This window comes from Castor canadensis, chromosome 4 (assembly GCF_047511655.1).
Source record: "Castor canadensis chromosome 4, mCasCan1.hap1v2, whole genome shotgun sequence".
Classification (NCBI taxonomy): Eukaryota; Metazoa; Chordata; class Mammalia; order Rodentia; family Castoridae; genus Castor; species Castor canadensis.
The window spans coordinates 113,639,617-113,656,262 of record NC_133389.1 but is presented as its reverse complement, the minus strand read 5'-3'; the positions used below and the strand labels follow the sequence as shown (position 1 = coordinate 113,656,262).

The 16,646-nt window shown below is 40.0% G+C and overlaps 1 protein-coding gene across 20 annotated transcripts in view; it reads right to left on the bottom strand.

Annotated features, from left to right (window-relative positions):
• Positions 1–16,646, bottom strand: part of Tanc1 (tetratricopeptide repeat, ankyrin repeat and coiled-coil containing 1) — a 259,962-nt gene that overhangs the window by 97,415 nt on the left and 145,901 nt on the right. For 14 of the 20 annotated variants that reach the window (XM_074070867.1, XM_074070878.1, XM_074070870.1 and 11 more), the window contains 2 exons: positions 11,668–11,772; positions 29–159 (listed from right to left, as the gene is read on the bottom strand). In XM_074070867.1, the coding sequence (XP_073926968.1) occupies positions 29–159; positions 11,668–11,772 (236 nt within the window). Of the gene's footprint in view, positions 1–28; positions 160–9,808; positions 11,624–11,667; positions 11,773–16,646 lie in introns of those variants that run through there. The other 6 variants (XM_074070872.1, XM_074070874.1, XM_074070875.1 and 3 more) reach the window with 4 other exon arrangements.

Genomic DNA, 16,646 nt, shown 5'->3' with positions numbered 1-16,646 from the left:
AAATGCAAGTGTCGTCCTTGAGCATTACCATGGTTTCATTTTTGTCTTCAATGGTTATGTGTGTGGCACTTGGGATCCCTTCTCCCAGTAAAAATCCCAGCCTTGTCAACAGTTCTTGAGCTGCCGGAGAACAGCTCGATTCATTATCGGCCTTTGCTTCTGGAACAAAGAAAGAAAACAGTGAAGATTCCTCTCTGGGGAATTTCAGCATTGCATCTGGATGAGTCTCGCTACAGTTGCTTGTCTGGAGCTTTTGTGTGTTTTTATAAAATGTACCAAGTTTGACAATGCTGCCTGTCCTCTAGCAGTACATTCTAATTAAGTTGCTGTGACAGGTTAAGAAAACAGTAACAGAGAAACTTCAAGTGCAAAGGGTGAAACATCTGGCCTGAACCAAAAGAGCCCAGTGTTTGTTATATGACAGCAATTCCTATTCCCATGTTAAATGAAAAATATGTATTTCAGACACTCATTTGGGTAAGAAAACTTTCCCTTTATCTTACTCTTAAAGAGCACAAGGAGGCCACTAATGCCAGAGGAAGTTGAAAAAACTCAGTGACCAAGGCTATTTAGATGTTGGGGTAAACTGAAATCCAAGTTCCCATTAAACAAGACAGGCAGGAGGACCAGTGGAAAACTTGCTGTGAAAGTCAAAACCAGGATTCTAATGCAAACACCAATCATTGAGAATCTACACTGAAACAAAGATTTAAAATCCCACTGAAACACGTCCTGTGAGACAGGATTTAGTAACACATCCATACCAAGGTATAGAAAAAACAGCCTGTGTTCTCAGAATGCTCCACAGGTAATGCTGGGAAGACTGGCCTTTCTTGGGGTCTCCCTGAGGTTGGCCATTTTGCTTTTTGGATGTTAGAGAATTTTATTGTTGGGATTTGATTTAAATGTTGAGGTGGAGGTGAATGTTGCTTCCTAAGGGTACTTAATTACGGCTGACAAAATATCAAAATTTCTCTCTCATTTACATTTTAAAATCTTTTACATTTTTAAATAAGCATTTATTGGGATAAAATAATGTACAAAAGCAAACTGTGCTTATAGAATCTGGAACTTAAGAACAATATGCAACCCACAGAGGGCATAAAGGAGGGGTGAATTCAACCATGATATATTGCAAGAACTATTGTTAATGTTTCAATGTACCCCCAGTACAACAATAATATAATAATAAATAAAAGGAGAAAAATGCAACCTGTAGTATTGTCACTGAATGCTTTGCCTTTTTTGGTTAATTGTCTAGACACCTAGACCCATACATACACAAATCTATTTTCCCTAATGTAGAAATCTGCAGATAATGGGTAAAGGTTTTAGAAAAATGAGGAAAGAATACCACGGTGATGTTCTGTTGAACTACAGCCCCACCGACAAAGTTCAATGTTGTCTTTTGTAAGAAATACAAAAATCAAAATAAGCAGAGCTTCTGAGAAGACCATCTGTATTATCCTCACTCACAAAGGAGATTTTATAAGTCATGCACCCAGGATGGCAGCTATGAGAGAAACCCTTGCCACCCCCCATATACCATCACTTGCTTGTTCTCAACTTTGGGGGGTATAAAGAAGAGCTATTTGCAGCTTGGATTTTTTTTTATTCACTCTGGAGAACTGCAGGGATAAGGTAACCAAGGCTTGCTTGTCCTGTGTCTAGAGAGCCCGGTTGTGTCCCGATCATTTGAGTTAAACTCGTAAAATGAAGGACCAGTTGCCCCATGCCAACCCAAGGGAAGGGAGTCACCAAAGGGTGGGTGGACCAGACCCGAACACTGCTCTCCGAATGATCCCTTCCCACACAGACCTCAAACCACAGTCAAGATTCTCAGGTAGATGGGCATTCGGGAAACCAAGCCAAATCAACAAAATCCAGGCACACCCAAGGGCTGAACCTGAAAAGGATCCCTTCTCCCCGCCCTCCACCTTCTTGTGCTCCAGGGCTCAGGCAGGGCAGTGGCTTTATCTTAGATGGCAACTGGACTAGAGGGAGGGAACAAGGTGCAGATGGAGAGAAAAAAAGTGGGTGAGGGGGCAGACCTCAGCAGTTTTTCTACTCCCTGACCCTCTTTCCTTTTGAAACAATCTCCATACTGCTGCTTGACTCTGACTGTGCCCCAGAAAGTCTAGCTTCTGGTTCAACCTGAAACACTCTGGGGAAAGAGCCAGAAACTACTTCCATTTGGCAGCTGCTGTGGAGCCAGAGCACAGCTGCACACACATAGGCTTGGCTGCCACAAAATTTACGCCAAACAAAGCCATGGACTATGACTTGAGACTCATTTGAAAGCACTGGATCCTGTGTAGGACCTACAAACACCACCTCCAGCAGAGCAACTGTCCCCTCCACACTGTGCCTGAACACAGATACCCTAAGTTCTCAAAGTCATCATTTAAAAATAAAATCTAAAAACAGCTAGTCATCCAAATCTCCTCACTTCAGAAGAGTTGGGGAGCAATGGCAATTCAAGGTTTAATGGCTAAGTTGAAAAGAGACATCAAAATTCATGATTAACTATTCCCTTAGCTATTCAACCTGGACTTTGCTATTACCAAAGTTTTAAAACCTTACTGGGGTTCAGGATAAATGGACAGGTTTTCTTCAGTTTGCTCTGCGTCCATTAAGCCACCACAATTTTATTTCTTCCAGAGACTTCTTGACTATCTTTTCATATTATTCTCTTTTCTAAGATGTCATCCTAGGGACCTTCTCCTTAAAAGGTTTGCTTCAGTCCTTAATCCATAATCTAACAACAGTTCCTTAATTCATATCTAACCATCGTATCTATCTTTCCCTACTGCACAGAGCCTTCTCTAATTGAACTTCTCATTCTGGTGGAAGGATCCCAGGGTGAAGAGTGATCGTGCCATTCAGAGAGATGAGATACTTGGGAACTCATGTGGACACATTCTTCTATGAAATGGAAATACATCTTTACTTCCACAGTCGTCACCAAATACTGTGATTTGAACAGCCAGACGATCTTTAAACTATAGTCCTCTGAACCAAACCTAATGGGCAGTTCTAAATGGAGAGTCTATTTTCATTTGTAATTATTATTAATTCACTCACCAGTATTAGGCATACCTCTTACCCAGTATCAATGGGATGAGGACTAGAAAGAAGAAAGAACTCATTTCACTTTATAGCTCACAGATGTAAATAACCAAAGAACTTATGATGGCAATATTTGGAATGAGAGAATAACTGGTCTTCTGCTTCCTAGGAATTCACTAGGAAAATGGGGAGTGATATTCTTTCCTGTGTAACATTGTCATGGAATCCTCAGTATTACATCATTGTGGAAGGTCAACCCATGTGGAAAGGCAAAGGGATCACTTCTTGACTACTTCCTTTTAGTTCTTCATACCCTGTTAAACTATGGGACACAAACACTAAGGAGCAGTCCAAAATTAGACCAGATCCTCAGTTACTGCCATCATTACTTCAGATCATTGGTGTCTTTTATGTTACTCCTCCCATCTTTCCATACTATTTCAGAAGATGGGGTATTTTCCATGCTAAAGCAATTCTAGACCTCTTCCAGTGTTAAACCTCTCTCTGAATCTCAACTTCCTCCTCAGTGAAGTGGCCATACCCACTTCCTATAGGTTATAAGACTCAAAACCAATAGTGTATAAGAAACACCTTATAAACCATAAGATGCTATAAAGTTGGGTTATACCTAGCTTTTACACTAAGAACCCACACTATTATATCATTTTCTGTTTTTACAAGTTAATGTGTTTTCAAATGTGCCTGTATTTCTTTTATTTAAAAATAGAGTCATTTATAATTTTTCTGGTCCCAATATCTTTTTATGAACTCACTATTCTAAGATAACAAATTCCCTCCCTTTTACTAACCCTTCTCAATTTGACCTGCATTCACTGCTTCATTTCCCATCTCAACATTCCTTCTTCTTAAAGGTCAGATTCTGTTAGAGCCATGGAGGTCATCGATGGTCATCCCATAAAGAGGAGCCTCTTTTTCACTGTCATCCTCCTTACACTCTACAGTATTAGGCATTGTGGACAATGTTGGGTCATTCACTAGCTACATGACCTTGAGCAACTGTTTCTAAGTTTCCAAGTAGTGCTTGTGAATCAAGTCTATTAAATAAGCCAGGCCCTGGATTTGACATTGAGCTCCTTTTCCTGATTCTAGTTTCAATCTATCCATGACCTGCCTCTTCCTTAACCTCTTGTCTTACTTGACTGTTCTTCACAAGCATTTTCCATTTCTTTCTAGCTACTCCTTCTTAGCCATCACCATTCCCCTCTCCTTAGGTTTTCAAAAATAGTATTTATTTCTTCTTTCAAAGTATCTCCCATTTCACTCATACTGCCACTTAGCTCTAAGTCCCTATCACCTCATGTCTAGGTAACTTTCAGACTCTGGGTCAATTTTCTCACCTCAATTTTCATTATCTTTTTTTTTTTCTTTTTCTTTTCTTTTTTTTTTTTTTTTTGAGCACATACAGGATCTTTAATTATGAGTCATTAGTTGTGGAAGGAAAAATGGAATCCCAGGATGAAGCAGTGATAGGCTTTTCAGAGGAGAGGATAGTCTATCCCTATCTTGAAATAGGAAGTATGATTTAGAGTAACAAATCACATAAGAATTGATGGGTGTAATAGTGGCTTCTTAGGTAGAAAGGGGAGGAATGAAGGAGGTGAGCCGTGGGTCTCCAGCTTGTCCTTTCTTCTTTTGTAAGCCAGCAGTTTCTGAGAAGTTCTGATCTCAGGACTCATTCTCAAAAGTTAGTGAGGACCCCAATGAGCTTTGATTTATGAGGGCTACATCTAGTGTTATTATCTTATTAGAAAGTAACAATTTTTAAGTGCACATTAATTCATTTCAAGGTAAAAACTTTCATGTTAAACATATTTTAATAAAAACAGTTATACTTTCAATTTAAGACATTAGGAAGATTGACATTGTTTTACATTTTTATAAGTCTCCTTACTGTCTGATTTAATAGAAGACAGCTGGATTCTCACAACTGCTTCTTCATTCAATCTGTTGGAATATGGTTTTGGTTTTTTTGGTGCTGAGGACTGAACCCAGGGTCTTGCACATGGTCTACTACTGCCCCAGCCCAGGATATATTCTTTTGGTTGAAGAATATGAACAATTGTAGCATAAGACAAATTTGTCTTGGAAAAGACAGGAACTTTTTCAGTTAATTATAGATATTCTTCTCTTGATACATTACCAAAACCTTACAAATAGTAATTTCTTAAGAGTAAATTTCAAGGTTGACCCTGAACATGTATCAATAAACTTTTTGTATACTGGTTCTTTTTTATGATTTTATTTTGTTTCATGCTGGGGATTCAACCCAGAGCCTTATCCTCTACCATTGTGCTATACTCCCCAGTCTATATTTTGATTTTGGAGGATTGTTTTTGGTAGTACTGGAAGGATGAACTCAGGGCTTCATGCTTTCTAGGCAGGTGCTCTACCACTTAAGCCACTTGACCAACCCTTTTTGCTTTGGTTATTTTAGGGGTAGGGTCTCCCTTTATGCTGGTCAGCCTGGACCATGGTCCTCCTACTTGTGCATCTCTGAATATCTGGGATGGCAGGTGATTGCTAGTAAACCCAGCTTTCACTGGTTGAAATGGGGTCTTGGAGGCTTTTTGCCTGACCTGCCATTGAACTGTGATCCTCTCAATCTCTACCTTCTGAGTAGCTAGGATGACAGAGGCTTGAGCCACCACACCCAGCCTGTTTTATGTTTTAAATGGATTTTTTTGCCCATGCAAGATTTTTAATACCATGCATTAGGTCAATTGGAAAATATTGGTTTTGCAGATCGTGAAAATGTTGACACATTTTATAACACAATATCAAAATACCATGTTCATTAATACTACCGCAGATCTCGGGAAGCCATCAAGCTTAATGTGACAAATGCAAATTTCCCAAAAACCTAATTTTCACTCAAAGGTCAGGTTTTAGCATTGACAGCTAATCTTGTAAGGTGTTTTTCTTTAATTGAAGTGACAGGCTCATTTCATTCCTTTTGACAAATACGCAATTCTAAATAACTATAGTTTGTCAGTCATTATTTCAAATAAAAATGATGTTCCAATTGAAAAGCAGCAAGTTCAGCTTGCAATTGAAACAATCATACAAGGGCTGTGCTTCAAGACAAACATCACACTGCAGCATGCAGCACAAATGCTCTACAAGACTTCCTACTTCATCACACAGAATGTTAAAAAGAGAGGTATTCAAGGGTCAAGATTTAAGAGTATTCATTATTTTCAGTGCCTTGTCAAGGACATTCTTCTGTGAATTATTAGTTCTGATGCAAGTATGGGGCAGTGAAGAATGCTGTGACTACTAGTGTAGCCACTGCCCTGCCTAGAAAACCATGCATCAGAAGATTTACTGAAGACTGATTTTGAATATTATAAAAAAGAGTTTTGACCTCAAAATCCTCTGACAGGATCTCGGGGACACTCTAGCAGTTCATATCCCAAATATGAGAATCTCTACATTAAATCCACAATTGTGTTAAAGGAAACTTCTTTTCTTAAAAATAAATAAAAACGATGACCACATATTCTCACCCTGGTAACTGGTCTCTTATACTTCTTTGTCTGCTCAACTTCTTGTGGATACAAGAGGGGTCTGTACTCACCAGTTCATTTCCTCATCACTTACCTAAGACTTCAACTCCTTTACCCTCATAGCTTTCCTGAGACAGCCCCACTAAACACACTCATTTTTCTTTTTTTAACAGCATATCTCCTCTTTTGGTTTTTCTAGAGATGCCTGACCTTGCAAACTCTGTCCTGCAAGGGGGAAGGTAGCAATTGTCCTAAGAGACACACAGAGGAAAACCAAAGTGGTTTTGTGGGTTTCATCTCCCATCCCTCTTACTGGCACTTTTTCTGTCTCTTATTCACAGCTCATAAATAAAACACCAACAGTTCTCAGTCTTCTTCTCTCAAAAAAGACTGCATCTTTTCCCTAGTCTAACTTTCACTGTCATCTTACCTCCAAGCAAAACTGACTGCCCAGTCTACATGCTGAGCTTTTCCTTAAGGCCCAATTGTTTGTTGAGCACTTCTCCCTTAGATGTTCCACCAGCACCTGAAGGCAGTGACTGAAACAACTCAAACCAAATGCTTGGGCCCCTCTCCTCCAGTGTCGTACTCCAGTGTCTTCACAGACTCAAGTAGTCATCTTTGTCTCTTATGGGTCCCAGGCCCTTACATCCTCAATAATTTCCTCATTTATCATCTCTTCTTTCCTGATCCTGGTCTCATTTGATACTTTATTATCTCACTTAACTACTGATCTCAATTTCTTATCATTCTCCCTGATCTTAGTCCTTTTCTGCACCCTCCATCTACTCTCTTGCTAGATGTTATGATTTAAATGTTTGGGTGTTCACCCTCCCCCAAATTTATATGCTAAAATCCTAACCCCCCAGACTGGAGTTGTGGCTCAAGTGGTAGAATGCCTGCTTTGCAAACTCTAAATCCTAAGTTTAAACCCCAGTCTCACCAAAAAAATAAAATAAAACACATAAATCCTAACCCCTAAAGTATTGGCATTAGATGTAGAGCATTTGGGAGGCAATTAGATTATAAGAGGGCCACTCTTATTTGGGGTTCATGTCCTTTAAAATGGAAGAGCTTGTGGTCCCTTTCCACCATGTGCAGTTATAGGGAAAATATGGCTATCTATAAACCAGGAAGCCAGGCCTCACATGAAATCTGCAGGTACCTTGATTTTTACTTTCCAGCCTCAGAAAATGTGACAAAGTAATTTGTTTGTGATATTTTTGTTACAGCAGCCTCAATGGACTAGGACAACAGGTAAATTTTAAGTCATAGCACCAGTTAAGTCTCCCTCATGCTCCGAATCTTCATCTGCTAAGCTGCCAATTCATCACACAGCTTGGATTAGTCCACATTACTTCTCCTTTGCATTATAGTCACTCTGTACGCAGGTCTTTAATCTCCTACCAGACACTAAGGCTCAGTGAAGAAAAGACCTATGCTTGACAACTCATCTCAATAATGTCTAGCATACTGCTTTTCACAGCTTAAGAACTTAATATTTACTGAAGGAAACACAGAATGAATAGATCCTCTAATTCTAGTCTCTCTTTCACTGGACATATACAAGGCGTACCCTCTTCAATATTTTCATCTAACTAAATTTTATTCTATCATTAGTTGAATTATGTATCATCATTCTAAGAAACTGAAAATTAAAGATAAAGATGGAGGCTATGTCTTGGGAAAGGAAGGAGACTATGATCCAGGGAAATGCACAGTTAAGTTTTGTTTCTAAAACTAGGTAGGCGGTAGACAGGTACCATTATTCTTGATACCTCCTCAATTCTCTACATCTTTTTGAATATCTGAAATAGTAATCAAAGACATAAGCATCGATAAAATACTTATCTAAATTCCCAATAAGATAGTTCTACACTTAATTATTCTGTACTTTCACATATGTTAGTTTTATTTGCTAATCAGACTGCCAGAAAAAAAGTTTCATCATATTTGGAGATTGATCTTCACTGAGCAATGACTCATGAGACTAAAAACTTTCGCACCCCTCCCTATCTGAGCTTGCTCAAGTTATTAATGATATATTAAAGGAAACCTAAGTGAACTATGGTTGTCCCTAATTCAAAGAAATAAATCTGTAAGTCCTATTATAATTTAATAACACTCTCTAATTTGTTTGGGTTTTCTTCCCCCATAAGGCAGTAGTATTGTTTAGGGGAAATATACTGGGTGAGTAACAGGAAGCTTATTTATAAAGAACCTATTCTATGTGACATACCGCTTATTAGAACTATTTTAAAGAAAGAATATGCACTAATCTTTTCTTTCAAACTAGAAAATGCTATGTTTCAAAAATATTTTAGCACATATGAATAAAATAAAATTTAAAAAAATATATTTTAAAGTACTGATAAGGTAGAATGCCTCTTCCTAAAGTGAATACAATCTTTAATAAAAGGTTCTTTACTTATTAAAGAAAAAAGATTCATCTGATTGAATCTAATTCCCAAATGGCTAAAATACACACCAATAAAATTACTTACAAATTGTACATGCTCACTGTTTTTCTGTTACTTGGTTTAAATTTCAAATCAAGAGCTAAGAATTAGGAATTGATGGAGCTTCACAACCGCCAAACCAAAAGTGAGGCAGCATAACCTGAAAAGAGTATTGCAAACATTTAGGAATAACTTGATATTTCATGAGTCTACATGAAATTTCAAAGGCATCTGACAAGGAGTTGCTTGAATAGACTCTTAGTCTAGTGAACACTGACATGCTATTATTGACAGCACCCAAAGGTGGTCACAGAGATATACGTAAAAATCCCAAAGGAAGTATGGGGAGAAGATCACATTTTAAAGTGAAACTTAAGTGACAATTTTGGTATCAAAACCCAGGAATTAGAGTTTTCCCATTATGTGCCTGTACATGCATGGTTTTTTACTCAAACTTAGTTTTGGTTAGCTCAAATCTCTCCTTTAGGTTCAATGACCTGGATATAAAACTTACACTTTAGTATGACAGTTTTAATTAACTCCATTGAAATTTAAAAGATTCCATGAGGATTACATAACATATCACCCATTGCTAATTGTCAGGTTCAATTTTGTTGGGCAACTACCTCTTCATCAACCAACAGAATAACTCTGCTGCGTCTTGTACTACACTGTGGCTATCTCTACAGGTGACCAGGTGCCCACAAACATGAACCAAACCGAGTCTCATACCTTAAAAAAGTGAAAACATACCCTGTTTCTTAATTTTAGCTGAGTTGGAAACTTCCGATCCTGTTTTTGCAGCCTGTGTATGTCATAATTTTGGTCCCCATGGAGCCTGATGAAGCCGAATCAGAGAGCTCAGGAGTGAGTGAAAACATGTGCAAAATTTGGCCACTCCAGCAGGACCGATGGCTGCTCTTGAATTTAGCTCGGCCCACAGCCAGAGACAAGCACACCTCTTCTTGCCAAGAAAGATGGCCAATTCTGCCTCAGGCAAGAGCAGAAATGTTGACAATGGGAACTATTTATAACCTCCTTTCTTAGCCCAGTAAAAATTCTAAATCTTTTTCCCACTCTCACATCAGGAGAACCCTACGCAGAACCCCACTAATCCTCCCTCAGTGGTGTTTAGTCCAGTCAAAATACCAAAATACAGCTAAGACTACAAAGTCTTTGGTGAGTGAGGGTAAGTAGGTGGCAGGCTTAATCTGAACTGGACAGACAGCTTTGTAAATTCTATGACTGAAACTTCAAAGGAATTGATTTTTGTTTTCCTCAGCCTACAGAATGGGAAAGGTCACCTGCATATGTGAATTCACAACCAACAGAGACCTCCTGTATCAGCTGACAGCTGTTCTAATCAGACACCATGATGGATTCTCTATCTTCACCACTCCTTCCCCAATGTCTTGCTCCACTCAGCCCAAATCCTCAGTACACACCTCTTCAACCACACAACTGGGTGCCTCACCAAAAAGGACAAAGGTGGATTTTCTCGTGTCAGGACACTTGCAACAGCACGTCTTGCCTGTGTTGCATGCCCCATACCATCTCCTCCTCCACTACCCCAAATGTCCTGAGCTCTGCTTCTGCCATTGCCCACATCATTTTTTGCTGTATTTTCACCACCAATCCATTCCACTTTCCTACCATGTCCTACTTATGCACACACAATAGTTACAACATACAGGTGTTCTTTCCCCTGCGCCCCGCCAGTGAGAAAAAGGAGGGCACCCAGTATTCCAAAGTGGAAACACAGATATATTTTCTTCCCTAAGCAATCTTTCAGTATTACTAAATAAATGTGTCCACACTGAGGGCAAATTGAACTTCAATATATAAGCCAAGAGTTTTAACTTCCTTTCTACAAGAAAACAGTGTACAAGTTCAAAATACCCAAGTTAGAAGCAACAGAGTTGTGAGTAGGGTACCCCCTCCAAGAAAAGAACAATCAAGTAAATTCTTGAATTGATTTTTCTAAAAATAAAAAAACTGTTAATGCATCTACTTAATGCTACAAGCATACAGTGTCTGTTATACTTATTATAGGATTTAGACTATAAACAAAACAAAATATATATATAGTGTCTATGAAAAGCCTTCAATTTGGATTTTTTGGGGGTTCCTACTTCAAGCCCCCTATGAAAAACTAGATGTTTATTAAAAGGGCTTTCAAAAGTTACCAAATGCTCTGATAAAAAGCTAATTATAAGCTTTGTCTATTTAAAGTTTCAGCTTTTCAGCCAAAGCCCATTGTGGAATAATCTGAAATGGTAAAGCGTTAAAAACAAAACAATATCTTGTAGTGCACAGGCTGACTTCTCCTGTCCTCCAAGCTCAGGTAGGTCAGAATTCACAGGAAATAAGACCCAGCCCTTAAACAATGCATACACACCCACTCGAGTGTTCCGAACTCAGTCTATGTTATTCCGAGAATTCACATTAGCTAAACAGGTCTCTGTAAACTGCCCCAGGGACAAAACCTCCCAAATCCATTCAATTCAGTACAGCATTCCAGCAAGGGGCACTCAAGTTTCACACAGCCACGGAGAGTGCTATTAGGTACAGTCTTTTGGGGAGAAGGGGGAAATCACTGAAGACATTCTTACCATTCTCACTGGGCTCTGTGGGCTTGGGCACGTCTCTGAATGGGACTATAACTGCATCTCCAGGCACCCGGGGGCTTTCCACATACTTGGGCTTCCTGACGGGACCTGCAGTAGGAAAGATCTGAGTGTGGCTAATTTTTTCCAGATGCAAACAAAGCTTCAGAATATAGAGCATGTGTCCTTACCAGGAGGCAAATATGCTTAAAGGATGAGCCAGACCCTTTCCCTCCCTTGAACACAGTCAGTTCAGAGTAAGACACAGAATGTGCAGTCCTTGCTGTGAAAGCAGAGAAGGGTAAGCTCAGTTTGAAGAATGTAAACTGACAGAAACAAAAGCTGCTCTTCTGCTGTGAAGTCTCCACAGCTGTTTTCTGTGTGTCAAATAGATGACTATGACATGTTCAAACCTGGTCAGCTTGTGGTAAAGGGTTGTTTTGTTTTTTTAACACAATTTTCCTCTACCTGGGATAAAGATGGTTTGGTTGCTTGGTATCTCCAAAGTCAGGAGGCAAGGATTACAAACAGCTGGCCTATAGTATCCGCACACTGAGCAGCCATTGAACACAGGCATCTTATCAGGCTGGTGATATATGATAATTGCACGGGCTCACTGCTTTCTTGGCAGCCAAAGCAGCTGCCTTCAAATGGGTGCGGCAGCCAGTCTGGCATTGCGAGAGCCTTATCTACTTTCCCAACCCCAACCTATCAGAAAATCTGGAATTCTTAATGAAACTGGATGGAGCCCTCATTCGCTGATCCTCAGACGGGACAAAGGTACAGCCATGTTGGAAAACAGTTTAGCAGCTGCTCACAACAGAGTTTTCATATGACCCATCAATTCCACTCCTATGTGAATATATCTTCATACAAACTTGTACACATATGTTCACGGTAGCGTTATCATAATAACCAAAGTTCTATCAACCAATGAAAGCAAGACATGGTATAGCCACACACTGGAACATTACTGGGAAATAAAAAGAAATGAAACATCAATTCATGCTACGGCATGAATTAAACTTGAAAACACCATGCTAACTAAAAGAAGTCAGTCACAAAAGACCACATACTATATGATTCCATTCATTATGTAGCATCCAGAATAGACATACCTACAGAAACAAAGTGGTTGCTAGGGATGAGGACATGCAGGTTTGTGGGGCAATGACTAAAGACATTCTTTGGGGAGTAACAAAATGTTCTAAAACTGTAACATTGGTAGCAATCCTTTGTATACAAAGTATACTAAGTATCCTCCTGAGCTGAATACTTTAAACAGGTGAATAGTATGGTACATAAATTATATCTAAATAGAACCACTTAAAACACAAAACGACTATTCTGGTCTGCTTCTTCCAAATATCACATTCCATTGTGATCCAGAAACATGCACTTGACCTTGTTAGAGTTTTAACAAGGCTGAAGAGAGAGAAACAATTTGCATCAGTAAGAGGAGGAGGCAGAAAGAGTTCCTGCAGATCTACAACTCTTGCTCCCTGTACAGCCTGAGTCACTGCCCTGACCATCCTGGGGCCTCAGCTCCATCCTCACAGTGAAGGGGTGATGCAGGTGGACTCGCATCCTCAGACATCTTACACATTTGAGAAATTCTGTTCAAAATATGGCTTACGGTGAGAGATGCTGCCATCTAAAGGCTTATTGCAAAAGCATGTACACTAGTAGAAAGATAATCCAATTCCCAGCCAGTGATAATGTTCTGCATCTTAAAATAGGTTAAGTTATCAAAGAACCTTCTTTACAAAGAATGCAGTCCCAAACTTTAGAAGCCATGACTTTTAAATGACTAATGCAGTATTTAAGCACATGGCTCTCTTCATAATTTATTTAACCCAGTCAGAAGGGAATACTGTTAAAGGTTAATGGAATAGTTACAGGGGGAGGGGGAAAAACATTCACAGTCTAAGTAGGGGAATAGGCTATACAACAATATCCAGATTTTATCTAACACATGTGTATACCCACATATAAATATGCATGGAGGAAAGAATGGGGGAAGGGCTAGAACATTTGTAGTGGAAGAGGCCAGAGCAGGGCAGACAGAAACAGAATCAGGACAAATTTGAGAACCTATGTTCTCTTTAGGTTGCCCACCAACTCTCTAAGATAAAATGGAACATTGGCATCTTCTCTTCCTTCATCTATCTCTTCCATTTAAAGTAAAGCACTTTATTACTATTGTCTGATGATATGTATCTGCCATGACCAGCAGCCATACCCACTGCTCAAGAGACATCTTTACTGCTCACCTTAACTCTTCAGGATATGGTAACAGCAAATCCAGAGATCTGTTTCCAAGCTCCAAAACACCTGTCCAATATGTCCTTCAAAAATATTCTCTAGGGCTGAAGGGATGGCTCAAGCAGTAGACCACCTGCCTAGCAAGCATGAAGTTGAGTTCAAATCCCAGTACCACCACCACTCCCCTCCAAAAAAACCTCTAGTGGTATTTTCTTAAAATGTGGACTATTTCACATGACTATATGATGGTAATTACAAATGGTTGGAACATGGAACCCAAGGTCACCCAGGGTCTTCAGAAGACATTTAGAGCCATCCATCTAATTGTCTGTAATGGATCTACCGGGAGACAAGCATTAACAATAAGAAATATACTGTGGAGTGAAGATGTTAAGACAGACTCAGGAGTTGCACAGACCTAGGGTCAATTATGATGCTCCTCCTACCTCCTCTCCCCCTAATCCAGGCCTTAGTATGTCCCAGAGCTAAAAGATGAGCAAGTGAGTCTTCTCCAAGAAGGGACAAGTTATGGTGGCAAAGACCAGGCAATGTGGTTCCCACACATAGTAAATAATAATGCCACATACAAAAGGAGACCTAGAATGCACCACAGTGAATAAAACATGTAACTCAGTGGTCACTCTAGGCTGTACACTTGTATGATTAATTCATTCATTCCTAATATCCCCCTTTTTAGGGGTTCAAATGCATTCTTTCAACTGTTTGCTCAAGAACCCTACATGGCACAGCAGGAAGGAATTCAAACCCTGGTCTGTACAATTTTGAAGCCCATGCACTGAACCAACACTTGACACTTGTAACACTATGAGATCTAGACTCAACATACAATTCTAGAAAAGGTCATTCCACCGGAACCTTCCACTGGAACCTTCCACCACCCAGCCATCCACAGACCTCAGATGTGCAGACAGCAAGTCTTTTATTCATCTTTCTTGTCTCTGATCTCCCCTTTTACTAGTTGAAATATTATGAGAATATAAACAACTGCTCTCCAGCATGACCCTTTTATTTAAATTACTTTTCATGAACAGCTGAACCCCAAATGCTGTAAAACAAGATAAATTTATAGCCATAGAGGTTTTATCCTCCCAACTGCTCATTAGAGAATTTGTGTGCACTTTCTATTAAGCAGAGCAGATGAACACTCATTCGCTTCCACTCCCTTCTGAAATGTCATTAAAGCAGCAGTAAGGGGATTACAAAGAAACCAAAGGAGAAAGACAACACAGGCAAGAACCAGACTTCTGAAAGAACAGACTGCCAAGGAGAAGACTGAGCAGAGCAGAAAGGTGAGCACTGAGAGGTATGATGTATGTCAATCTAGGCCACAGACCTCAGAGCCACCACCAGACCACTCTGAGGACAAGGGCCGGGTGAGGCCCCAAACAGCAGAATGGGTTGAAAGTCTATTTAAAGAACAGACACCCCAAGTCTCTTCCCAAGCAGGAGCATTCCCAAGGTTATTCTCTGGAAGGGTTAATTTCTAAGATCATGAAGATTCAAGAGCTAAACTGAAAAACTAGAACAAAAACTATGCACCAACTGGTGGGTCCCAGATACATGCATTCCCTCTACCCTCTACTCAACTGTGAGAACACAAACAGCCAAGATGTACACCAAGGCAGAAAGAGATTGGAAGATTCCACTCTCAGGAAACTAAGAAAGAAAAGAGAGACACCCCCCTCCCCCAAGAAATGGTGGATTCTTAACAATAATGCCATAGCACAGCCTGTCCTCCTCATGCCTTTCATCAGTTTTCAGCACATAACACTCAGGTACATACAAGGAGCCAAAGATCCCCAGACAGTCCTTGAAGACAGTAACTGAAACAGGTTAAAAAATGAACTCTTGAGAAATCAGAGACAACAAGGAGGGACACCTCGTCAGAAAGAAAAGTAATTTTGCAGGGCGCTCAAGTGGGAGAGCGCCTGCTTAGCAAGTTCGAGGACCTGAGTTTAAACCCAAGTCTCCTTCCCCACACACAAAATCTAAAAGCAATATTGCATCTGGTACACAAAGGCATACTGTAACAAGGGTCATTCAGGGTCTGGGATGTGGTCAGCTGAGCAAGCTGGAGCTATAGAGTGAGAACCAGAGGCCACATGAGTTCAGACCCACCGCAGTCACCTGGCACCAATCTTACATCCTCTAAACCATATGACACTGATGTCTGTGCTATTCACATGAAAAATTCCCCTAAATGAAGCAGCCACACTACTTGTCAACAGAGACCCCAAACTGAAAAAAACCCTTTCCCTCCAATCTTTACTCAGGAAAAACTACCATCCAGACCTTTCCATAGCCAGCTTTTTGTTAAAATGAAAACATCCCAAGCATAAGCTAAAGTAAAATAATTTCCCTCCTTTCTATAAACCAAGAGTTATAAGTTAAGCCTCCTGAACTAACCCGAATGGAATGCCACAGAATAACTGCCCAGAAAGTGTGGTACTCCTGCTACTAATTATGTTTTAAGGCAAGAGGCTCTGAAAAAAAAGGCAAGACTGTTAGGTAGGAGTTGAGCCAACAGTCTTTAGCCAGCTGCTTCCCCTCTGGGTCGCTCCTGGGTAGCTGACCCTGGATGGTACTGTATCAAGCAGTTTTCCCAGCTTTAATGTACACAGGGTCCCCTTGGGGTCCTGATTCAAGGCAGATTCTGACATTTGGTATGGGTGAGGACCTCAGACCATACTTCAGTAGCA